Below are 25,036 nucleotides of genomic sequence, written 5' to 3'. Positions count from 1 at the left end.
ATTTCATGTTAGTAGGGAGAAATGATGGGAGAAAGGTCAGGGTCCTAAACCTTGCTAAGCTTCATAGTAGAGATGAAGGTTACTAAGTGGGACACAGGTGGTAACAAAGTGCGAAAAAACGGCACTCAATTCTTCATTGTGCCTGTGTTAGGATCTCAGACCTATTACTGACATTTCCTCCCTGATAACTCACTTCTGAAGTGAAAGGTTATGTATTGTAGCTTGATTAGGTGGCTCTGAAATCTGAGAAGTTACATTCTATTGTACCAATGACATTATTCACACAACAAAGCTAGGGTCAGTATTCGTTTCTCTTAGGCCGGGTGCGATGGCTCATATCTGTAAACCCAGCACTTTGGGAGCTCAAGGAGGGCAGATCATGAGGTCAGGAGTTTGAGATCAGCCTGGCCAACATGGTGAAACCCTGTCTCTACTAAAAATACAAAAATTAGCTAAGCATGGTGGCAGGCACCTGTAATACCAGCCACTCGGGAGGCTGAAGCAGGAGACTTGCTTGAACCCAGGAGGCAGAGGTTGCAGTGAGCCGAAATTGTGCCACTGCACTCCAGCCTGGGCAATACAGTAAGACTGTCTCGGGGTGGGGAAAAAATTCATTTTCCTTAATGTCCAATTTTCAACAACAATAAGTAAAAAAAGCCAGAAAAGTGTGATCTATGGTTCCTTGCAAAGAGAAGACCTGATCTCACATCATTCCAAACAAAAGGCACATCAAGGCTGGGGGAGGTTGGGAGACAGGAGAAGGAAGCCAGGTGGGTTTCTCTGCATGGTGACAATCTGTCCATATCCTGATACTTTAGGTTCTACCTTCCCCATTTTCTTTTCTTTTCTTTTTTTTTTTTTTTTTGTTGACACGGAGTCTCACTCTAGCACCCAGGCTAGAGTGCAGTGGTGCGATATTGGCTCACTGCAACCTCCACCTCCCAGGTTCAAGTGATTGTCCTGCCTCAGCCTGCCAAGTAGCTGGCATCACAGGCACGTACCACCACACCTGGCTACATTTTTATATTTTTAGTAGAGACAGGGTTTCACCATGTTGCTCAGGCCAGACCTCCTGACCTCAAGTGATCCGCCCAACTCGGCCTCCCAAAGTACTGGGATTACAGGCATAAGCCACTGCGCCCGGCACCTTCCCCATTTTCTATGTGCCTGCCATTTCTATTTCATGAGAATTGGAGAAGGTTATCAAAAGTGTCATATCACCAAGGAGAAGCTCAAGCTCAATTACGATTTGCACAGGTCCCAAAGTAACGATGGGTGGGGAAATCTAGGCTTATAATAGTTCACCTCTTAAAAAAACAAAACAAAACAAAAAAAAACATTTATTTTTTATTTTTTTGAGACAGGCTCTCAGTACCACTGCCCAGGCTGGGGTACATAGTGGCACCTCATGGCTCACTGCAGCCTCAACTTCCCCAGGTGATTCACCTACCTCAGCCTCCCAAGTAGCTGGGATTTTAGGTGTGTGCCACTACACATGACTAATTTTTTGGTTTTGGTTTTAGTCCAGACAGAGTTTTGCTACATTGTCTTGGCTGGTCTCAAACTCCTGACCTCAAGTAATCTGCCTTCCTCAGCAACCCACAGTGCTGGGATTACAGGCATGAGCCACCATGCCCAGCCAAGTTCAACATTTTAACCAAACTATTTGCTAAAATTAAAGAACCTTAGCAGTTAAACATATCGCTGTTAGGTCCTTCATCTCCATGGATATACATCCTCTTCCCAGGCCAAAAGTGAGCACTTAGGCATTAAAGGCCATCCAGAGTCCTCACCATCAATGTTGTTCAACTACCAAACTAACAGTTTACTTGTAACCAAGAATGGTGGTCATAGCCAACACAGAAACTTAGTGCTGTATTTAGTACCCAAAATATTTAGATATCATTTGGCAAAGTCTGAGAACAGCTCCTCAGTACAGTAAAATGAAATTACAACTTGAACCTACATGGTTTGGTTCAATTCCTGATACAAAAGCTTTCTAAGGATTTCTTAGAAAATAAATCAGAGATCAAGGTAGAATAACAAATTAAGATGAAGTGGCCAATCCTTCAAAGTTGCAGCAGGGTGAGAACAAGGGAGTGAGAGCAGGAATGTATGTTTTGTATTTATATGAGAAGTGGTTCCCAATCTTGCTGCTGTAGGGTGGATTAACGATGAAAGTCACTCACGGGAAGCCTGAAGCTCCGAGAATAACCTGGAAAAATTCCCTGACTTGCAAAGAAAAAACTAAGTGGGGAACAAGAAAGCATTTTCTCAAAAAAAAAAAAGTGGGAGTGAGAAAGCATTCACTTCGACATAGGGTCTCTCAAGGCAAACTGGGAAGAAGGCATTGCTTAAAATATTTAGGAAGCTGCTATGTACCATCTGTAAATCCTATTTTACCTTCTTGTTCCCAGAAGGAGACAAGGTCCGATGCACTAAAGAATATGTTATGTATATATCATGAGGAGCTTAATGCCCCTTACTCAAGGCCTGGAACAGTCAAATCAGATGCCCAACTCAAAGCACTTGTTAAAGAACTGAGGAAAACTTTGTTCCTTCTGAATGACAACACGGACCACCGGGAAGATACCTGCAACTAGGAGCAACTGCAATAATGCTTCACTTACGCATGACTTCCATGACCCGGTGGCGCAGAAAGGTGCGGCTGCTCTGGAGGGCTCCAAAACGTTTCAGGTCCAATTCCCAAACGTTTTCTGAGGGATAGCCATGTACCATCCATTCGGCAAGGTACCTATATACACAGAGGGCATTTGTTGGGGCTCAGGTGTGAGATTTGAGAAGATAAAACTAATTTCTACAAATTGAGAACTAATAGAATCAAAAGATCCTAAATTGCCACAGACCAGCTGAATGGTTTTGGGCAATTTCCTTAACTTTTCTGGAAGAAACGAACACGGGTCTGTGTACTGCTCTGAAAAGACTACTATGAGGATTTTACCCCAGATGGTAAGATTCCCTAGGAGGTATTTAACATATAAGCTGGCCAGACACATTGGCTGATGCCTGTAATCCCACATCTTTGGGAGGCTAAAGCAGGGGATTGCTTGAAGTCAGGAGTTTGAGACCAACCTGGGCAACATAGTAAGACTCTGTCTCTACAAAAAAAAAAAAAAAAAAAAAGTTTCAAAGTGAGTCGGGTGGCTCACGCCTGTAATCCCAGCACTCTGGGAGGCCAAGGCAGATGGATCACCTGAGGTCAGGAGTTCGAGACCAGCCTGACCAACGTGGAGAAACCCTGTCTCTACTAAAAATACAAAATTAGCTGGCGTGGTGGCACATGCCTGCAATCCCAGCTACTAGGGAGGCTGAGGCAGGAGAATCGCTTGAACCTGGGAGGCGGAGGTTGTGGTAAGCCAAGATCGCGCCATTGCACTTCAGCCTGGGCAACAAGAGCAAAACTCCATCTCAAAAAAACCAAAAAAACCAAAATTAGTTGGGCGTGGTGGCGCATGCCTGTAATCCCAGCTACTCAGGAGGCTGAGGCAGGAGAATCGCTTGAACCCGGGAGGCGTTGCAGTGAGCTGAGATTGTGCCACTGCACTCCAGCCTGGGCAACAAGAGTGAAACTCCATCTCAAAAAAAAAAAAAAAAAAAAAAAGCTGGGTATGGAGGCACATGCCTGTAGTTCTAGCTCTTCTGGAGTCTGATGCGGGATGACCCCTTGAGCCCAAGAATTTGAGGCTGCAGTGGGCTATGAAGGTGCCACTGCACTCCAGCCTGGGTGAGAGTAAGATCTTGTTTCCAAAAAAGTTATAAGCCTCATCTGTGAAGAAATAAGACTAAAACACATACAAATATAATCTAAATATCCAAAGGGTTTTTTTCTGTCACCTCAAGGAGATTATACAGTTACATGACCACATCTCCTTTGCTCCAAATGTTTTTGTAACCCTCTTCTGTAATTGTTTTCAGAGCCATTCTACAAATCACTCAAGATAATTGGTCTCGTAAATTTAAAATAAACTTTTCATCATGGCTACCATCTTACCCATTTGTAAGTGTTCAGTTCAGTGGCATTGAGTACATTCATGCCTCACCACCACCCATCCCAGAACTCTTTTCCTCTTGCATTTCTGGAACTCTGCACTCATTAAAGAATAGCTCCCCTCCCCCTGCCTCTGGTAACCACCATTGTACTTTCTGTCTCTATGATCTGACAACTCTAGGAACTTCATATAAATGGAACTATACAGTATTTGTCCTTTTGTGACTGGCTTATTTACTGTTCATTAGTGTCTTATTTTATTATTTTTTTGAGATGGGGGTCTCACTCTGTTGCCCACGCTGGAGTGCAGTGGCATGATCTCGGCTGACTGCAAGCTCTGCCTCCCGGGTTCGTGCCATTCTCCTGCCTCAGCCTCCCGAGTTACTGGACTACAGGTGCCTGCCACCATGCCCGGCTAATTTTGTTTTTGTATTTTTAGTAAAGTCGGGGTTTCACTGTGCTACCTAGGATGGTCTCGATCTCCTCACCTTGTGATTCCTCCGCCTTGGCCTCCCAAAGTGCTGGGATTACAGGCATGAGCCACCACGCCTGGCCTAGTGTCTAATTTTTAAATAAAAATTTGTGGCCAGGCACGGTGGCTCACGCCTGTAATCCCAGCACTTTGGGAGGCCAAGGCAGGTGGATCACTTGAGGTCAGGAGTTCGAGACCAGCCTGGCTAATATGGTGAAACTCTGTCTCTACTAAAAATACAAAAATTAGCCAGGTGTGCTGGCACACACCTGTAATCCCAGCTACTCGGAAGGCTAAGGCAGGAGAATAGCCTGAACCCAGGAAGTGGAGGTTGCAGTGAGCTGAGATCATGTCACTGCATTCCAGCCTGGGCGACAGAGGAAGACTCTGTCTAAAAAACAAACCGTGTATTACATAGTTCAGATACCTACCTCAATCAACATACTTGGCTACCAAACTGAAATACACACTCAAATGACCAATATTTGTTACAACTGAAAAAGTATAAAAGAATGTCCCACAGGATCTGCAGCTAACTCCAAAAGATGAGTTGCAAAAACATTTTGCCAGATGACATTTCTGGAACATGGGGAGTCTCCCATACTCAGAAGGGGACAACTCCAAAATTACATGTATCTTATTAGTCTTAACATGCTAGTTTAAATATGCTACACACCATATTAACAACAAGTAATTCTAGAAGGGAAGAGACCCAGCAAGCTGACTTATGTTCACAGCTGACTCTGAAGGAGAAAGACTTACTTTCCGGCTCCTCCACCAAATGAAAGGCCAGCAGAGTTCATTCCTGCCAGGACAAAGTAGCCCTGCACTGCAGGAGACTCGCCCATGATGCATCTCATGTCTGGTGTGAAGGTCTCTGGGCAATTCACCAACTTCATGATCTCCAGAGTCTCTAATTCTGGCATCCTCCTCAGAAGGGAACTCAACAGAGGCTCTGAGCAATAACAACAAACCCAAATAGAGTTCTCACCTTTAAGGAATTAAACCACTTTCAACCCCTCTGCTTTTTATTCCCTCTCCTTTCAGAAAATCTCTTGAAAAAAAATTTTTTTTTTTTTTGAGATGGAGTCTCACTCTGTCGCCCAGGTTGGAGTGCGGTGGCACGATCTCAGCTCACTGCAACCTCTGCCTCCCAGGTTCAAGCAATTCTCCTGCCTCAGCCTGCCAAGTAGCTCGGATTACAGGCACGCACCACCGTGCCTAGCTAATTTTTGGTATTTTTGGTAGAGATGGGGCTTCACCACGATGGCCAAGCTGGTTTCAAACTCCCGACCTCAAGTGATCTGCCCGCCTTAGCCTCCCAAAGTGCTGGGATTATAGGTGTGAGCCACTGTGCCCAGCTGAAAGAGATTTTTTTAAAGATGAACCAACTGGCCATTTATCACAAAGAAGAAACCTTGGTAGAATTACAGGATACAGCTGCAAAATACTTGGTATAAAGACTGAGGAAAAAAGATACTGGTTAGAAAGGAAAGTAGCATAGAATAGCAAGTAAAATGTAGCTACAGATAATAATCTCGAAGGGATCAGTGTGAGTGGAAACGCTCTTAAATGGCAGCCACAGAGATTTTAATAAAAGGTAATGTTCTGAGCTGGGCACGGTGGCTCACATCTGTAACCGCAGTACTTTGGGGCCAAGGTGGGTGGATCACTTGAGGTCAGGAGTTCAAGAGCAGTCTAGCCAAAATGGCGAAGCCCCGTTTCTACTAAAAATACAAAAATTAGCCAGTTGTGATGGTGGAAGCCTGTGATCCCAGCTACTCAGGAGGCTGAGGCAGGAGAATCGCTTGAATATGAGAGGCGGAGGTTGAAGTGAGCCGAGTCGTGACACTGCACTCCAGCCTGGGCAACAGAGTGAAACTCCATCTCAAAAAGAAAAAAAAAAAGGCAATGTTCTGCATTGGAATAGCTGCAAAAGACAGACTTTCACCCTGCTTTAAAGGAAATCTACCATTAGGGCAAATCCAGTGGGATAGCAGGAAAAAGATGAAACAAGACCAGAACTGGATAATGGGTACATGGGGGCTCATCACACTACTCTCTCCAGGTTTATTTAGTAGAGACACAGTCTCTAGTCTCACCATGGTGCCCAGGCTGGTCTTGACTTACTGGGCTCCAGTGATCCTTTCATCTCGGCCTCCCAAAGTGATGGAATTACAGGTGTAAGCCACTGTGCCCAATTTCTATCCACTTTTAAAAGTTTGAAATTTCCCATAAGAATTTATTAAAAAAAGAAAGCCCATCAAGGGTCAGAGGGAAATTCTTCATTAGAGACTCTTTCATATCTTTTTAATTTGGAACCAGGTAACTATATTATTATTCTTTTTCTTTTTTTTTTTGAGACAGTCTCGCTCTGTCGCTCAGGCTGGAGTGCAGTGGCATAATCTTGGTTCACTGCAAGCTCCGCCTCCCAGGTTCATGTCATTCTCCTGCCTCAGCCTCCCAAGTAGCTGGGACTACAGGTGCCCACCACCATGCCCAGCTAACTTTTTCTATTTTTTAGTAGAGACAGGGTTTCACTGTGTTAACCAGGATGGTCTCGATCTCCTGACCTCGTGATCCACCCGCCTTGGCCTCCCAAAGTGCTGGGATTACAGGCGTGAGCCACCGTGCCCGGCCAATTTTTTTTTTTCAGACGGAGCCTTGCTCTGTCACCCAGGCTGGAGTGCCGTGGTGTGACCTCAGCTCACTGCAGCCTTTGCCTCCTGGGTTCCAGCAATTCTCCTGCTTCAGCCTCCCGGGTAGCTGGGGTTACAGGTGCATACCACCACACCCAGCTAATTTTTATATTTTTAGTAGAGATGGGGTTTCGCCATGTTGGCCAGGCTGGTCTCAAACTCCTGACCTCAGGTGATTTACTCGCCTCAGCCTCCCAAAGTGCTGGGATTATAGGCCTTAAAGGCCAGGTGCAGTGGCACATGCCTGTAATCCCAGCACTTTGAGAGGCTGAGACAGGCAGATCACTTGAGGTCAGGAGTTCAAGACTACCCTGGCCAAATAGTGAAACCCCATCTCTACTAAAAACACAAAAATTGGCTCTACATTATGGTGTAAGCCTGTAATTCCAGCTACCCAGGAGGCTGAGGCAGGAGAATTGCTTGAACCCAGGAGGCAGAGGATGCAGTGAGCTGTGATTGCACCACTGTACTAAGCCAGGGCAACAGAGCGAGACTCCATCTCAAAATGAATGAATGAATACATAAATAAATAAATAAAATTATTTTAAAATTTAATAAAACACTACACTAACAAAACAATTCTGAAAAACAAAACAAACCAAAAATAATTGTTTTTTTGTTTGTTTGTTTGTTTTTCTTTTTGAGAAGGAGTCTTCGCCCAGGCTGGAGGGCAGTGGCGCGACCCAGGCTCACTGCAAGCTCTACCTCCTGGGTTCACGCTATTCTCCTGCCTCAGCCTCCCGAGTAGCTGGGGCTACAGGCGCCTGCCACCACGCCCAGCTAATTTTTTGTATTTTTAGTAGAGATGGGGTTTCACCATGTTAGCCAGGATGGTCTCGATTTCCTGACCTTGTGATCCACCCATCTCAGCCTCCCAAAGTGCTGGGATTACAGGCGTGAGCCACCGCACCCGGCCAACATTTCTGTTTTCTAAAGAGCACTTCAATTTTATATGAAGTCCTACTGAAAGCAGTCTCCTCCTAAAACCTAAAATCTCAGCAATGATTTTAGATGAATAAAGAATAAGCAGGGGCCGGGCGCGGTGGCTCAAGCCTGTAATCTCAGCACTTTGGGAGGCCGAGACGGGCGGATCACGAGGTCAGGAGATCGAGACCATCCTGGCTAACATGGTGAAACCCCATATCTACTAAAAAACACAAAAACACTAGCCGGGTGAGGTGGCGGGCGCCTGTAGTCCCAGCTACTCAGGAGGCTGAGGCAGGAGAATGGCATAAACCCAGGAGGCGGAGCTTGCAGTGAGCTGAGATCCGGCCACTGCACTCCAACCTGGGCAACAGAGCAAGACTCCATCTCAAAAAAAAAAAAAAAAAAAAGCAGCTGGATATGATGGCTCATGCCCGTAATCCCAGCACTTTGGGAAGCTGAGGCAGGAGGATTGACTGAGCCCAAGAGTTCAAGACCAGCCTGGGTAACACAGCAAGACCCCATCTCAACAAAAAATTTAAAAATTAGCTGGGCGTGGTGGCAAGCACCTGTGGTCCCAGCTACTTGGGAGGCTGATATGGCAGCATCGCTTGAGTTCACGAATTTGAGGCTACAGTGAGCTATGATCATGACATGGCACTCCAGCCTAGGTGACAGGGCAAGACCCCATCTCACACACACAAAATGGTAGAGATGACTACACACACACAAAGGGCTAGGCACAGTGGCTCACGTCTGTAATCTTAGCACTTTGGGAGGCCAAAGTGAAAGGATTACTTGAGCCTTGGAGTTCGAGATCAACCTGGGCAACATGGCAAGACCATGTCTCTACCAAAAAGAAAAAAATATAAGCTGAGACCAGGAGTTTGGGGCTACAGTGAGCTATAATTGTGCAACTGCACTCCAGTCTGAGCCACAGAGCAAGGCTCTGTCTCAAGAAAAAAAAAAAAAAAAAGTAAAACTAAGAATCAAATAAAATTTAAAAAGAATAAGCCAAATGTCCAGTAAACAAGATTTTAGCCCCCTGAATCTGCTACCTAGTAACTTCATCCTTAGACCAGGCAAACTCACTGTCTATAACCACTGTTGTACCCCATGGTGTTGTTATAATAATTAAACAAGCAACTATTCTTGAAAATACTTTGATAAATATTACATCTTAGACAAATATAAGGCAGTATTGTTATAACGCAGTTCACATACCAAAGTGATCCCAGTCTTCCTGTAGATTCTGAATCTCCAGCTGGTTCTTGCCCTCAGTGAAAATTGGTTTCGGGTTCTTCTCAAAGCCCCCAGACAAGATGCCACCCTGCCAGTTCCGAATATAAATTCTTCCATCAGCATCCACAATAGCTGAGGAGGAGAAATGACATGGAGTGGGGAGTGGAAGAAAAAACAAGGGTTTAGAGGCAAGTTAGCTTTCTAAATGGACAGAAAAACCAAACAAAAACACCCATCCCATTAATGGCTTTATTAATGAAAGAACATTCAATGAACACAGGCATTCATTAGCTTTAAAATACCTTTTGAGGTCACGGGGGAAGATCCTCCCATTTAGACTTTTAGTGGAGACTGCTTCTCTGATTATCCCTTTCCTAGAAGCTTTGACTAGACCCCACAAGCAAACCACATAACTCCCACTGTGCCAAGCGAAAGTTTAACAGAAAGGGGGATTGCAGAGCCCATTCTAGGCATGAAGACCACCAAAAGGATGTGAGAACTCTCTCCTACAGTGCTTGGAACCACTAACTCACCTAACTCTATTGTTTACCTATGACATTTCTACAATCTATAGCATTCAAGTCAAAAAGCCAACATGACAGTCCAAATACTCTCAATGACCTCTGTTTAGGACTAAAATTAGCTTGCAAAATGAAAATAAAAAATGAAAATAAAAAAACAAAAAAAATTTATTAATGGAAATTTTGGCTATCCTTTCATAAAGAGTTAATAAAGAAAAGTCAGAATTGGGTCCACCTCCCTGTAACACGCTCTAGAAATGAAAGACTCTTTCAGACACAGTCTGTCCTTAGCAGAAAGTTTTCCTTTTCAAAGGACAGGATACTGGCAAAGAAACAAGATTTTTTTAAAAAGTGCAAGTCCTCACTTGGTGTGCTGTTCTGCAGAGGGGTCTCCAAGGGGCGAGTCAGGAGGTAGAAGTGTTCGCAGGCATGTAGCGGGATACTAACCGGCTCCTCGTTGGACAGACCCAGCTCGTATGCCCACTACAAATGGACAGGTTGATTTGTAGGTGGGAAGAGGAACAGAAACACAAATGAGCAAGTTCAGCCTCTTGAGACTAATTCCAAGTGGCTTATGTGTGCTCTTGCTACAGTGTCAAGTGTGGGAAGTCAGCCTGCTTTAGTTCAATTATTTGGATGGGGAGCAATACTACATTTTTTCAGCCATAGAAATTACTTTGAGATCAAAGGAAGAGATATTTACCAGCTAGTCAAAGGAGCTCATGGGAACCAAAGGAGGTCCTTTCGATAAAATGCCTGGGTTCAACTACAAACCCCAAAGAGCAATCACTAAATGAACTTCACACGGCGAAAGTATTTCTTAGTTCACTTCAGGATCATAGCATGGAAGGCAAGAGCCAACCTGCTCTGAAAGAAGCAGTGTCCTGGAAATTAGTGTCCACATTCCTGACACAATCAAATAGCCTAATAAGTTATTTGCTAGGTTGTAGAATGAAATGTAACACCAAGACCCAGCACCAAGGATTCACGTCAATGCCTGACCATTTGCTGGCCTCCCTGACCAGGATAGCACCCGTCAGCCCAGTATGGAGGAAGGACAAGGTCACACATGCTTCTATTTTGGACTAAGTATAGGTTTCTGATTTAGAATACCCTACAAGAAACAGTGTAGTTACTGATATCTGTATAATCAATCGCAATACTAATCTTACTTCTCTACACCAAAAAAATCTTGGAGACAAACGTTAAATAAGAAAATTAGAGCCCAGTGTTGGTGCTGACCTACCTGGCCGGCACAGTTGACAAAATACTGGCATTCAATCTGTCCTTTATCTGTCTCCACTCCAGTAACTTGACCTTTTTTGACCATTACATGAAGAACAGATGTCCGGTCATAGATCTGAACACCTGTTCCAAGGTAAAGAAAGAGTTGGTGCTTCATCTGATGTACCAGAATGTAGACATCTGCAGCAGGTTCTCCACCCAAAAGAAACACTGACAAAGTCAAGTCAATGCTTTATTACTTTATTTTATTTTTGAGACGGAATCTTGCTCTGTCGCCACGGGTGGAATGTAGTGGTGCAATCTTGGCTTGCTCTCTGCCTCCTGGGTTCAAGTGATTCTCCTGCCTCAGCCTTTCAAGTAGCTGGGAATACAGGCGTGCACCACCATGCCCGGCTAATTTTTGTATTTTTAATAGAGATGGGGTTTTACCATGTTGGTCAGGCTGGTCTTGAACTCCTGGCCTCAGGTGATCCGCCTGCCTTGGCCTCCCAAAGTGCTGGGATTACAGGCATGAGACACCATACCCGGCTCAATGCTTTAATTAAAAAAAGCAACCCTAGAATCACATCCTGAGACTATGTAAATGGGCCTTGCTCAAGGTTGAAAATAGCAAGTCAGTTTAAAAACAGACTTTGAAATGCAATAATTAAATTCCAGGAATCACAGACTATGGAAAAGAGAGGAGAGGATGTAAAAAAGGCGCCTTAAGTGGTAACCTGCTCATACCATGGATATGATACCCTGGACACTAGTAAGTTTTTCCCTCATTCAGTGCAACACGGGCTCATGGTTTCAGGTGTGGATTAAACTTCCAAGGTATGTTTTCACCTTGAACTTGTCAAGTCCTGTAGGGGAAAAATATTACCTTAAGTCCAAAAGGCATTAATCAGCCAGACACAGTGGCTCATGCCTGTAATCCCAGCACTTAGGGAGGCCGAGGTGGGTGGATCATCTGAGGTCAGGAGTTCAAGACTAGCCTGGCCAACATGGCGAAACCCCTCTACTAAAATACACAAAAAAATTAGCCGGGTGTAGTGGTGCACACCTGTAGTCCCACCTACTCGGGAGGCTGAAGCAGGAGGATCACATGAACCCAGGAGGTGAAGGTTGCAGTGAGCCAAGGTTGTGCCATTGCACTCCAGCCTGGGAGAAAAGAGTGAAGCTCTGTCTCCAAAAAGGGGCATTAATTAGCACTAAAAGCAGTTCTTTGGAACTTAAAAAATGTGGCCCTGAGGGAAAACATTTATTAACAGATAAACAAAATTAAAAGACACAGTGTTCAAAAAATGGAAGCTGAGTACCCAAACAGGATAATCTCTCCAGACTTGAGCTGGTGGAACTGCCTACTGTGAGACACTTCCTTAGGTAACACCTTCCCTGCTAACTCATCTTAAGAAAATGCAAAAACCTGCTCACCATTTTGGGAGGCAGCACTTGCCAGGGCAAGAGCCACGTCAGCAGAGGACACCACTGCATCCTCAGGAACATGCATGGCCCCCACCAGGTCGTGCACGTTGAGGAGATGGTGAAGTTCGGCCACTTTCTTGGGGGAGATGATCTCAGAAGGGATACCTATGACACTGCCACAGAACACAAGGGACAATGACATTCACAGGCTCTTTGGCAGAGGCCAGTGTGGTAAAGTCAGGCCACGCTTCTAGACTCTTACGTACTTCAGCCTTGCGTTGATGCGCTTCAGGGAGATCAGTCGGTCCTGAGTTTGGGCCAGAAAGATTGAGCCTGTCCTTGTGTAACCTGTAAGAAAAATGAGCCCAAATGAGACAGATCAGACCAAATGTAGGATGGAAGAGTAGAAAATGCACTAGATTATAGCTTAGAAGACCTGTGATGAATCCTGGGACTGCCACTCAATATCCTTGGGCAGGTAAATCAGCCTCTCTGAGCTTCTTCGCAAAATTTTAAGAACTTCAGACGTGCTAAGGCTCCATGCCCTAACCAAACATTCTCAGCTAACAGTTTTGTGAGGTTGTGAGAATCAAATGAGATTCTAGGCCAGGTGCAGTGGCTCACGCTTGTAATGCCAGCACTTTTGGGAGGCTGAGGGGGGCGGATCACCTGAGGTCAGTAGTTTGAGACCAGCCTGGCCAGCATGTTGAAACCCTGTCTCTACTAAAAATATAAAAATTAGCTGGGTGTGGTGGTGCATGCCTGTAATCCCAGCTACTTGGGAGGCTGAGGCAGGAGAACTGTTTGAACCCAGGAGGCAGAGGTTGCAGTGGGTCAGAATTGCACCACTGCATTCTAGCCTGGGCGACACAGCAAGACTCTGTCTTGAAAAAAAAAAGAAAAAAAAGATGCTTTTGGGCAGGGATTCAACCTTGAACCCATCCCTATTCTTCCCCCCTTTTAGGCAATTTCACCCTTTCTCCTCCTAGTCTTGGGGGAGTGTAATCCTTGGCAAAGGCCACTCACAATTACATCAGGTACCAAGGGTCAGATTCTCCCTTCTTCTTCCCCAGTATAGCCAAACAGTGGGCACATGACCTAAGCTTATCCAATCAGACCCTCCTGAAATAGTCCGTCTTGAGCACATAGGTGAATGGCTAGAGGTCACCATCTCAAGGGCAGCATCGTCCAGACCAGGCTGCTCCTGTTCTGGCTGAGGGACTGCCTGCGGTGCAGTCCCCACATCCTGGCTTCCAGGTTGCCTCCAGCTGGCAGCCTCCTACCAACTCCACAGGCCCCAAGTTCCTCCCAACAAGCTCTAAGTTGGCCAGAGTCAATTCCTGTTGTTTGTAATCAACACACCTGATATAGAACCATAGTTACACTTGGGCCAATGACAATCCTCCTAAAATGCAATGACTCTTAATTCTTATGAAGAAAAAGTTGAAGCAATTTGGTATCTTATTTTCAAAAGAAGTACAGTCAGGATAATTTACATATTTTCTTAATTTATTAGTAGAGACGGGGTTTCACCATGTGAGCCAGGATGGTCTCGATCTCCTGACCTCGTGATCCGCCCGCCTCGGCCTCCCAAAGTGTTGGGATTACAGGCGTGAGCCACCGCGCCCGGCCAACCCAAGTCTTAATTACCAAAGCAGCAGGCAAACCTGGCAGAGGACCAGATACAGAACTGAATATAACAGTCTCAGGGACAGGCAAAACAGTAAACGGAAGACACTTGCTTACCTGTTTGGATCCCTGTTTCTTGCTCTAACTGATGGTAGAGTTTGTTTGAGTAGTCTGCCATCTTCTGCTCAATGGTCAAGTGCCTGGCAGTGCTCAGGATGCCAGCACAGAACCTGGTAGAGCCAGCAGCCAGCCTGCAGGATGGATGCAAAATGCTATTAGGTAGACTGACCTATCTGTGAATACAATGTCAAGGTTTCTTATTATAGCACTGTTTCTAATACCAAAAGATGGAAACAAGCTGGGCACAGTGGCTCACACTTACAATCCCAGCACTTTGGGAGGCCAAAGTACGAGGACTGAGGACTGCTTGAGGACAGGGGTTTAAGACCAGCCTGGTCAACACAGGGAGACTCCCTCTCTACCAACAACAACAAAATTAGCCAGGCATGGTAGCACATGCATGTAGTCCCAGCTACTTGGAAGGCTAAGGCCAGAGGAGCGCTTGAGTTCAGAAGGTAGAGGCTGCAATGAGCTATGATCGCACCACTGCACTCCAGCGTGGACAACAAGGTGAGAAAAATGTTCACTGATATGAGACAGATTTAAAATTTTGGATAGTTTAGGCCAGGCACAGTGGCTCATGCCTGTAATCCCAGCACTTTGAGGGGGTGAGGTAGGAGGATCACTTGAGGCCAGGAGTTGAAGACTGGCCTGGGCAACATAACCAGACCGTGTCTCTACCAAAAAAATAAAAAATAAATAAATAAAAATAAAGGCCAGGTGCAGTGGCTCAAGCCTGTAATTCTAGCACTTTAGGAGGCCGAGGTGGGTGGATCACAAGGTCAGGAGATTGAGATCATCTTGTCTAACACGGTAAAAACCTGTCTCTACGAAAAATACAAAAAATTAGCTGGGCATGGTGGCGGGCGCCTATAGTCCCAGCTACTAGGGAGGCTGAGGCAGAAGAATGGTGTGAACCCGGAAGGCGGAGCTTGCAGTGAGTCAAGACTGCGCCACTGCACTCCAGCCTGGGCGACAGAGCGAGACTCTGCCTCAAAAAAAAATAAATAAATAAAAGTTAAAAAATAAATAAATAAATAAAAGTTAGCCAGGCTACCTGGGAGGCTGTGGCAGGAAGATCCTTTGATCCCAAAAGTTTGCGCCTGCAGTGAGCTAAGATTGTGCCACTGCACTTCAGACTAAGCAACAGAGCAAGACTCCATCTCTAAAATAAAATAAAATTTTGGAATTCATCTATACAATGGAATACTATGCAGCTATAAAAAACAGAATGAAAAGGTCTTTATGTACCAACATGGAACAATCATAGTGAAAAAGCAAGGTGAAGAACAGTGTGTAAGGTGTGCTCCCACTCATATAAAAAAGGGAAAAAATATAATAAACGAATATCCATACACACATACACAAACCTACCAACACATAATTGCTTAGAGAAGTAGAGAATGTAACTAGAACTTAACTTCCCTCCAGAGAGGAAAGCTTTTTGTTAGAAGTGAAGATTGAAGGGGCCGGGTACGGCGGCTCAAGCCTGTAATCCCAGCACTTTGGGAGGCCTAGACGGGCGGATCACGAGGTCAGGAGATCGAGACCATCCTGGCTAACACGGTGAAACCCCGTCTCTACTCAAAAATACAAAAAAAAACTAGCCGGGCGAGGTGGCGGGCGCCTGTAGTCCCAGCTACTCAGGAGGCTGAGGCAGGAGAATGGCGTGAACCCGGGAGGCGGAGCTTGCAGTGAGCTGAGATCCCGCCACTGCACTCCAGCCTGGGCGACACAGCGAGACTCCGTCTCAAAAAAAAAAAAAGAAGTGAAGATTGAGAGCTGGGTGCAGTGGCTCACGCCTGTAATCCCAGCACTTTGGGAGGCCAAGGTGGGCAGATCACTTGAGGTCAGGAGTTCGAGACCAGCCTGGTCAACATGGCGAAACCCCATCTCTACTAAAAATACAAAAATTAGCCAGGCATGGTGGTGGGCACCTGTAATCCCAGCTATTCAGAAGGCTGAGGCAGGAGGATCGCCTGAACCCAGAAGGCGGAGGGTGCAGTAGGATCGCCTGAACACAGGAAGCGGAGGTTTCAGTGAGCTGAGGCTGCACCACTGCACTACAGCCTGGGTGACAGAGCAAGATTCCATCTCAAAAAAAAAAAAAGAAGATTGAAAAGGAGTCTTTTTCCTGTACACTCTTTCACATATTTTCTTTCTTTCTTTCTTTTTATTTTTCTTTTTTGAGACGCTTTTGAGTTTCGCTATTGTCACCCAGGCTGGAGTGCAGTGGCACAATCTTGGCTTACTGCAACCTCTGCCTCCTGGGTTCAAGCTATTCTCCTGCCTCAGCCTCCCGAGTAGCTGGGATTACAGGTACCCGCCATCATGCCCAGCTAATTTTTTTTTTTTTTTTTTTTTTTTTTTTTGAGGCGGAGTCTCGCTCTGTCGCCCGGACTGGAGTGCAGTGGCCCGATCTCAGCTCACTGCAAGCTCCGCCTCCCGGGTTTGCGCCATTCTCCCGCCTCAGCCTCCCGAGTAGCTGGGACTACAGGCGCCCGCCACCTCGCCCGGCTAGTTTTTGTATTTTTAGTAGAGACGGGGTTTCACTGTGTTAGCCAGGATGGTCTCGATCTCCTGACCTCGTGATCCGCCCGTCTCGGCCTCCCAAAGTGCTGGGATTACAGGCTTGAGCCACCGCGCCCGGCCTTTTTTTTTTTTAAGAGACGGAGTTTCACTTTTGTCACCCAGGTTGGAGTGCAATGGCATGATCTTGGCTCACCACAACCCCACCTCCCAGGTTCAAGCGATTCTCCTGCCTCATTCCCCAACTAGCTAGGATTACAGGCATGCACCACCATGCCTGGCTAAATGTGTATTTTTAGTAGAGATGGGATTTTGCCATGTTGGCCAGGCTGGTTTTGAATTCCTGACCTCAGATGATCCACGTGCCTCAGCCTCCCAAAGTGCTGGGATTATAGGCATGAGCCACCACACCCAGCCTCTTTTACATATTTTCAATTTTGAATCATATAAATACATTGCCCACTCAAAAGTACATAAACTTTACATTGAAAAAAAGTTCTCTAATTTGTGGTAGCAACAGAATATAAAAAGTTCCAGTAATGCTAGGGCCCAAAGACCCAGTTTTGCAAGGGACTCGTATGTCAAGAAAACAGGTGGGGGTTCTAAGAAGGTCATTTTCCCCAAATTATTTATTACTCAGTAAATGAACTACCATCTGTGTCAGCATGCCTGTCACTTGAGTTTACTGTATTTACTCTAATAATTATATTTTCCACGTAAGATTGTCAGCTCCCTGAAGAGATTTTTCTATCATCTTTGTAACTGTGTGGAGCTCCACCCCAGGTGGGAGTTCCATTATCTGGCTGGTGGTCAGCACCTATAGCTCTGGTGACGTCTCTGCTGGGATAGCACTCCTCAAGCAGCTCTGACAGTGGCTCTTGCCCTTGGGGGTACATTAGAGTTCCCCAGGAAGCTTTTAAAAATACTGATGCCTGGCTCACCCTTAGAGATTCTGGTTTGTTCTGGGGAGAGGTCTGGGCATTGGTAATTGTTAAAAGCTCCCCAGCTGATTCTACTGTGCAGACAGATTTAAGAATCATTGCTCTATGAGAACAATAGTGAAGATGGAGAAGAGGAACAATTATAGATAAAGGGGAGTATAAAACCATTTCATAAGTCACTGATAAGACATAATAGTAATAATAATTTTTTGAGACCGTCTCACTCTGTTGCCCAGGCTGGAGGGCAGTGGCACAAACTCGGCTCACTGCAATCTCCGCTTTCCAGGTTCAAGCAATTCTCCTGCCTCAGACTCCTAAGTAGCTGGGATTACAGGCGCATGCCACCATGCCCAGCTAATTTTTGCATTTTTAGTAGAGACACAGTTTTGTCATGTTGGGCAGGCTGGTCTTGAACTCCTGACCTCAGGTGATCCACCCACCTTGGCCTCCCAAAGTCCTGGGATAATAGGCATGAGCCACTGCACTCAGCTGAGGCATAATTTTTTTTTTTTTTTTTTTTTGAGACTGAGTCTTGCTCTGTTGCCCAGGCTGGGGTGCAATGGCATGATCTTGGCCCACTGTATCCTCCATCTCCTGGGTTCAAGCAATTCTCCTGCCTCAGCCTCCCGAGTAGCTGGGATTACAGATGTGCACAACCACTCCCAATTAATTTCTGTATTTTTAGTAGAGACAGCATTTCACCATGCTGGCCAAGCTGGTATCGAACTCCTGACCTCAGGTGATCCACTCGCCTTGGCCTCCCAAAAATGAACCTCCCTAGGGTCTTCCACTTACAAACATTTACACTGAAATTAGTTTATCATTTTTTGTGGAAATACCTGATAATTAAATTTAAAAGGATTTCAAAAGATAGGAGACAGACTTTGACATCAAGGAAGCATTATGAGGCCAGGTGTGGTGGCCCACACCTGTAACCCCAGTACTTTGGGAGGTTGAGGTGGATGGATCACTTGAGCCCAGGAGTTTGAAGCCAGCCTAAACAACATGGTGAAATCACATTTCTACCAAAAATACAAAAAATTAGCCGGGCGTGGTAGCGCATGCCTGTGGTCCCAGCTACTCACAAGGCTACGGTGGGAGGATCACTTGAGCCCAGGAGGCAGAGGTTGTAGTGAGCCAAGATTGAAACACGGCACTCCAGCCTGAGTGACAGCGTGAGATCCTGTCTCAAAAACATTAACAAAAACAAAACTCACTTTTGCTCTTAAAAGTATCCACTGCAGGACAGGTGCAGTGGCTCATGCCTGTAATCCCAGCATTTGGGACGCCAAGGCAGGTGGATCAGCTGAGGTCAGGAGTTGAAGACCTGCCTGGCCAACATGGTGAAACCCCATCCCTACTGAAAATACAAAAATTAGCCAGGTGTGGTGGCACGCACCTATAGTCCCAGCTACTTGGGAGCCTGGGGCAGGAGAATCGCTGGAATCCGGGAGGTAGAGGTTGCAGTAAGCCGAGATCATGTCACTGTACTCCAGCCTGGGTGACAGAGCAAGACTCTGTCTCAAAAAAAAAAAAAAAAAAAAAAAGTATCCACTGCATAAAATAGAAATCCATGAGTCTAAACTAATGTGTGTGACTGTGTGTGTGTGTGTGTGTGTGTGTGTATACAGACATAGAACTGAGTAAATAAATGGGGGAGAAGGAAATCTCTTCCTGACAGCAATATGCCAACTATAATAAATGTAGAAGGATGATCAAAAAATCACCATTTGTCAATCATCATGGTGGTGGCTGACTCAGGCAACAGTTGTCAATGGATGCTAAGCCCGGTAGGTGGAGGTCTGATACGAACTGATATGAACAGGATATTGGCATAATCTCAGAATCCATCTCTCCTCATAGGGCACTGGCCCATTATAAAGGGAGAAAACAGGGTCTCTGTGCTAGAGATGCTTGGAGGACACCAATATAACTGGGTGACCAGGGTTATCACTACCAGAAGTGAGACAGGACAGCTATACATCTTCTGATGTGGTGCACTGCTGAGAGTCCAGCCTAATTTCTGTGGTCTTACTGCCAAAAATATATGACCTGGTTGTGAGGATGGATGCACAACTCTGTGAACAGAATTCGGCACTTAACAAGGATGAGTGGCATGGTATGCAAAATTTATCTCAATACAGCGTGTTTACAAAAGTCTCTAATCTGAGTCTGATCATAAGACAACAGCCTAGGCTAGGTGTGGTGGCTCACACCTGTAATCCCAGCACTCTGAGAGGCCAAGATGGGTGGATCACCTGAGGTTAGGAGTTCAAGACCAGCCTGGCTAACACACTGAAATCCTGTTTCTACTAAAAAAATAGAAATTAGCCAGGTGTGGTGGTGGGCGCCTATAATCCCAGCTACTCGGGAGGCTGAGGCAGGAGAATCGCTTGAACCCAGGAGACAGAAGCTGCAGTGAGTGGAAATTGCACCACTGCACCCTAGCCTGGATGACATAGTAAGACTCTGGCGCAAAAAAAAAAAAAAAAGAAAAAGAAAAAGAAAAAGAAAACAGCCTAGGCAACACAGGGAGATCCCATCTCTATCAAAAAATACAAAAATCAACCAGACATGGTGGTGCATGTCAGCAGTCCCAGCTACTTGGGAGGCTATGACAGAAGAATTGCTTGAATCCACGAGGTCAAGGCTACAGTCAGCCATGATAGTGTGACTGCACTCCAGCTTGGGTGACACAGCAAGACCCCTTCTTAAAAAAAAAAAAAAAAAAAAAAAGGAAGAAAAAAGAAAACATTAGCTAAACACAGGTTGAGAATTATCAGAGTGAAAGGTCTTTTTTTTTTTTATTTTTATTTTTTTTGAGACATACTCTCGCTCTGTCACCCAGGCTAGAGTGTAGTGGCATGATCTCCACTCACTGCCACCTCCACCTCACGGATTCAAGCGATTCTCCTGCCTCAGCCTGCCGAGTAGCTGGGATTATAATTGTACACCACCATGCCCAGCTAATTTTTGTATTTTTAGTAGAGACAGGGTTTCACCATGTTGGTCAGGCTGGTCTCAAACTTCTGACCTCAGGTGATGTGCCCACCTCAGCCTCCCAGAGTGCTGGGATTATAGGCATGAGCCACCACACCCGGCCAATACTGTTGTATGAATCTAACATTACTTGTGTAGTGGTATAATAGTAATGATGGATTATAAGAATCCATTCTGTAATCTCTGTAACTATTACAAATTAATATAAAGGGATTTAGCTTACAAGCCAATAGAGCAGAAAATACTTGACCTAAAAGAAGGCCAGCACAGAGAAACTAAGTCTACAGAGCATATTTCTTTTGGGGAATACAAACAGTGTTAAGAACCTAGCAATTAAGCGAACACAAGCAGTTGTCTACTTTGCTTAAATGCAATCCACATTATTTACAAACACAAATTTCTGTCAAAGTCTAAAATGTTGCTGGGGACAGTGGGTCACACCTATAGTCCCAGCACTTTGGGAGGCCAAGGTGGGAGGACTGCTTGAGGCCAGCAATTCAAGCTCAGCCTGGGTAAGAAAGTGAGATCCTGTCTACCAAAACAAAAACAAAAAAAAAGAAAGAACGGAAAAGGAAATTTGCCAACTCTCTAAAAATCAGAGAACATGAGCATTACTAGTCATCATCAACAAAACTCAGGAGATTCCACCTTGCTTCTTCTCATGCTACTTAGCAACATTTAGATTCGCTACTGGTGGGGCAGTATCTCTGAAAGGAGAGGGAATCTTAGATTAGAGCAGCACAGCCATGAGCCAAATGCAGTCTGATCCTTACCTGCCCTGCTCCAAAAGGACAATATCCTTCCACCCCATTTTGGAGAGGTGATAGGCCACAGATGTGCCCATGATTCCACCTCCACAGATGACCACCTGTGCCTGGGTGGGCAGGGCCATGGAATGTGCCTCCGCAGCTGACGCGCTGTTTCTTGCAGAGGACCAGTTCTGCCATCCTGGGCTGGCTCTTTGTCTTCCAACAACTGACAGCAACCGGTAGGACATCACGTCTCTCACCAACTAGATCTCAGGAATTTAAACTAGACAGAGAAACCAAACATATTTCATGCCATTCAACTCAGTGCATGGGATTAATGAGAAAGGGATTTGACAAAGAACAATATTCATTCAGCAAATATTTGAGGGCAGCCAGGCGTGGTGGCTCACACCTGTAATCCCAGCACTCTGGGAGGCCAAGGTGGGCGGATCACGAGGTCAGGAGATTGAGACCATCCTGGCTAACACTGTGAAACCCCGTCTCTACTCAAAAATACAAAAAAAAAACTAGCCGGGCGAGGTGGCGGGCGCCTGTAGTCCCAGCTACTCTGGAGGCTGAGGCAGGAGAATGGCGTGAACCCGGGAGGCGGAGCTTGCAGTGAGCTGAGATCCGGCCACTGCACTCCAGCCCGGGCGACAGAGCGAGACTCCGTCTCAAAAAAAAAAAAAAAAAAAAAAAAAAGAACAGGGAAGTCCATCTTTATGAAATTTACATTTGAGAGTTTGCGTGTGTGAATAAGGAGAGCGCCAATCAATATACAAATAAATATACAAATAAAACAAGTAGACAAAGCTAATGTGATAGAGTAACTAGGGGCATATTTAAAATAGTATGGTCAGAAATAGCCTCCAAGGAAGTGACACTTGGAAACAGACCTGAAGGATAAGGAACGAGCTACACATTTGGCAGACACTGAGATGAGCATGTGCAAAAGCCCTGAGGTAAGACAGACCAAGAACAAAAAGGAGGCCCGTACGCACACAATACGGGGAGTGTGGGGAGACCATCTATGACAATGCTGCAGAGGCAGGCGGAAGCCAGTGACACACAGCCTTGGGTGCCATCAGCAGGAGCTGGAATTTTATTCAAAGTACAAAGGAAAATCACTAACGCAGGGAAATCCCTAGCAGGGGAAGGAAATGATCTGGGATGTTTTTCTTTTCTTTGCTTTTTTTGGCATGGGGGCGGGGGGCTGTTTTTCAAAGGTAGGTCTGGCTCCATTGTGGAGAGCACATGGTAGAATTAAGAAGAACTGAGTCGACTTCCTGGGCTCCAGTGATCCTCCCACCTTGGTCTCCCAAAGTGTTGAGATTACAGGTGTGAACCACCGCCCTTGGCCAAGGCAGGGTTTTAATAAACTTAATCTATCAGCAAAACAGATGACCGTTCAAGTTTTAAGAAACTGAAGAACGAAAGACCTACTGGCTGTCTATGCAGTCATGTGTACAGGAGATGAGGACTTTGAGATGAGAGGCGGTAGCCACGGGGGCCTCAGGGCAGCTCACTGCTAGTCACCTCCTTACCGCCTCCACTGCCAGCCACAGGACCCACAGACACGCCACAGTCAGCCCAAATTGTCCAAGCCCAAGGTATCTATGTCCATCCATCACAGAGGACTCTCACAACTGCAACCAATGCAAGCACAGACTGTGTCCAGGCCGACATCCCATCCAACTGGAGACAAATTGTCTTGGCCAGCTTGTCAATGACACCATGCCTCTCATCCCTGGTCTCTATTAAGCCCCATCTCAAGACAGAAGCTTCTCTACCCAGCTAGTCTTTCCATAATCTCATCTCCATGTGACCACTGTATTTCCCATGACCCAGGCTCTCTTTGCTTTCCTCCCCTTCAAGCCACTCTACTGCACCGTCTAGAATACCTTTCCGAAGGCAAGCACCCACCCCTTTGCTGACATTCTCTCTACCCTGTCCCAGTGGCAACATAGCTCTCCTGGGGAACTGCCACTGCCTAATGGCCAGCCCCGTCCCACTGACCTCAATGTCAACCTCCTGGCTTCTGACCCGTGACCACTTGGTTAGACTTGAAAACTGTCCTGCTCCTTGGTGGCTTAGGCTAGCACATGTTAAGCCACAGGCAGACCTCTGTCTATTCAGGTTCAGAGCCCAGCTGCTCCTCTCTCAACCTTCAACTTCACCTCCTTTCTTCCCTCATTCTAAGGAGATAACCTGTCTCATCTCATTCCCTGAAACCCTTCCTATAGACCCACTTGCATCTGCCACCATCTCTTCCTTCCTTCTTTTATCTACTGGAAAGTTAATCTCCCCCAAGTGCCCTGGATTCCACTTCCTCCTCTCTTCTCCTGACCCTAGCTCCATCAACTGCTCTGTCTCTTTCACCTACCTGCAATGTTTCCCTCCCTTTTTGCTCCTTTTCCTCAGCATTTTTTTTTTTTTTTGAGACAGTCTCCCTCTGTCGCGCAGTTAGGAGTGCAGTGGTGTGATCTTGGCTCACTGCAACCTCCATGTTCCAGGTTCAAGCAATTCTCCTGCCTCAGCCTCCTGAGCAGCTGGGACTACAGGTGCACGCCACCACGCCCAGCTAATTTTTGTATTTTTAGTAGAGACGGGGTTTCACCATGTTGATCAGGCTGGTCTCGAACTCATGACCTCAGATGATCCACCCACCTCCACCTCCCAAAGTGCTGGGATTACAAGCGTGAGCCACCACACCTAGCCTTAATGACTTTCTGATGCTCTCAGGAAAAAGGCAAAACTCTTTTCATATCAAGTGCAAGATCCTTCACAGTCTGGTTCTTATCTGTGGTCTCACTTCTCTCCCCACACTCTGACCAAGTCAGACTGAACAACCTGTAATTCCTCAAACATATCAGGTGAGGCGTGAATGTTCTATTCAGCTTCAGGTTCTGTGCATGCTGTTCCCTCCTGGCACGGTTCCTGCCACCCCTTCCACAAATACAGGTAATCTCCTCAGGTCACAGCCTCTTTGACATCTTTTTTTTTTTTTTTTTTTTTTTTTTCTTGAGATGGAGTCTCGCTCTGTCACCCAGGCTGGAGTGCAGAGGTGTGATCTCAGCTCAGTGCAAGCTCCGCCTCCTGGGTTCAAGTAATTCTCCTGCCTCAGCTTCCCAAGTAGCTGGGACTATAGGTGCCCACCACCACGCCCGGCTATTTTTTTCTATTTTTTAGTAGAGGTGGGGTTTCACCGTGTTAGCCAGGATGGTTTTGCTCTCCTGACCTTGTTATCTGCCCGCCTCGGCCTCCCAAAGTGCTGGGATTACAGGCATCAGCCACCACGCCCAGCCCCCTCTTTGACATCTTATCTGACACTCTCCCCCTCCTTCTCCAAAACTTGGTTAGGTGGCTCTTCTATGTTCTCCCATAGCACACTGCACTTCTCCCAGCACAGAACTTACCACGCTGCACAATGGTCTGTTTGCCAATCAGAGAAGCAACACGCCAGCACAGCAGGGAATCCAGGCTTTGGGGGCGGACAGGTCTGGGTTTGAAAATATCCCCACCTCTCACTAGCTGTATGACTTTCAGCGA

General features: G+C 46.0%; 1 protein-coding gene across 6 annotated transcripts in view; it reads right to left on the bottom strand.

Moving 5' to 3' along the window:
* Positions 1-25,036, bottom strand: part of PDPR (pyruvate dehydrogenase phosphatase regulatory subunit) — a 47,746-nt gene that overhangs the window by 18,062 nt on the left and 4,648 nt on the right. For 2 of the 6 annotated variants that reach the window (XM_010382955.2, XM_030925397.1), the window contains 9 exons: positions 21,512-21,770; positions 14,266-14,399; positions 12,786-12,867; positions 12,529-12,692; positions 11,114-11,235; positions 10,233-10,350; positions 9,329-9,478; positions 5,244-5,436; positions 2,631-2,755 (listed from right to left, as the gene is read on the bottom strand). In XM_010382955.2, the coding sequence (XP_010381257.1) occupies positions 2,631-2,755; positions 5,244-5,436; positions 9,329-9,478; positions 10,233-10,350; positions 11,114-11,235; positions 12,529-12,692; positions 12,786-12,867; positions 14,266-14,399; positions 21,512-21,735 (1,312 nt within the window). In that variant the 5' untranslated portion in view covers positions 21,736-21,770. Of the gene's footprint in view, positions 1-2,630; positions 2,756-5,243; positions 5,437-9,328; positions 9,479-10,232; positions 10,351-11,113; positions 11,236-12,528; positions 12,868-14,265; positions 14,402-21,511; positions 21,771-25,036 lie in introns of those variants that run through there. The other 4 variants (XM_030925399.1, XM_030925400.1, XM_030925401.1 and 1 more) reach the window with 4 other exon arrangements.

This window comes from Rhinopithecus roxellana, chromosome 20 (genome assembly GCF_007565055.1).
Source record: "Rhinopithecus roxellana isolate Shanxi Qingling chromosome 20, ASM756505v1, whole genome shotgun sequence".
Classification (NCBI taxonomy): domain Eukaryota; kingdom Metazoa; phylum Chordata; class Mammalia; order Primates; family Cercopithecidae; genus Rhinopithecus; species Rhinopithecus roxellana.
This window is presented reverse-complemented; position numbering and strand designations above follow the sequence as displayed.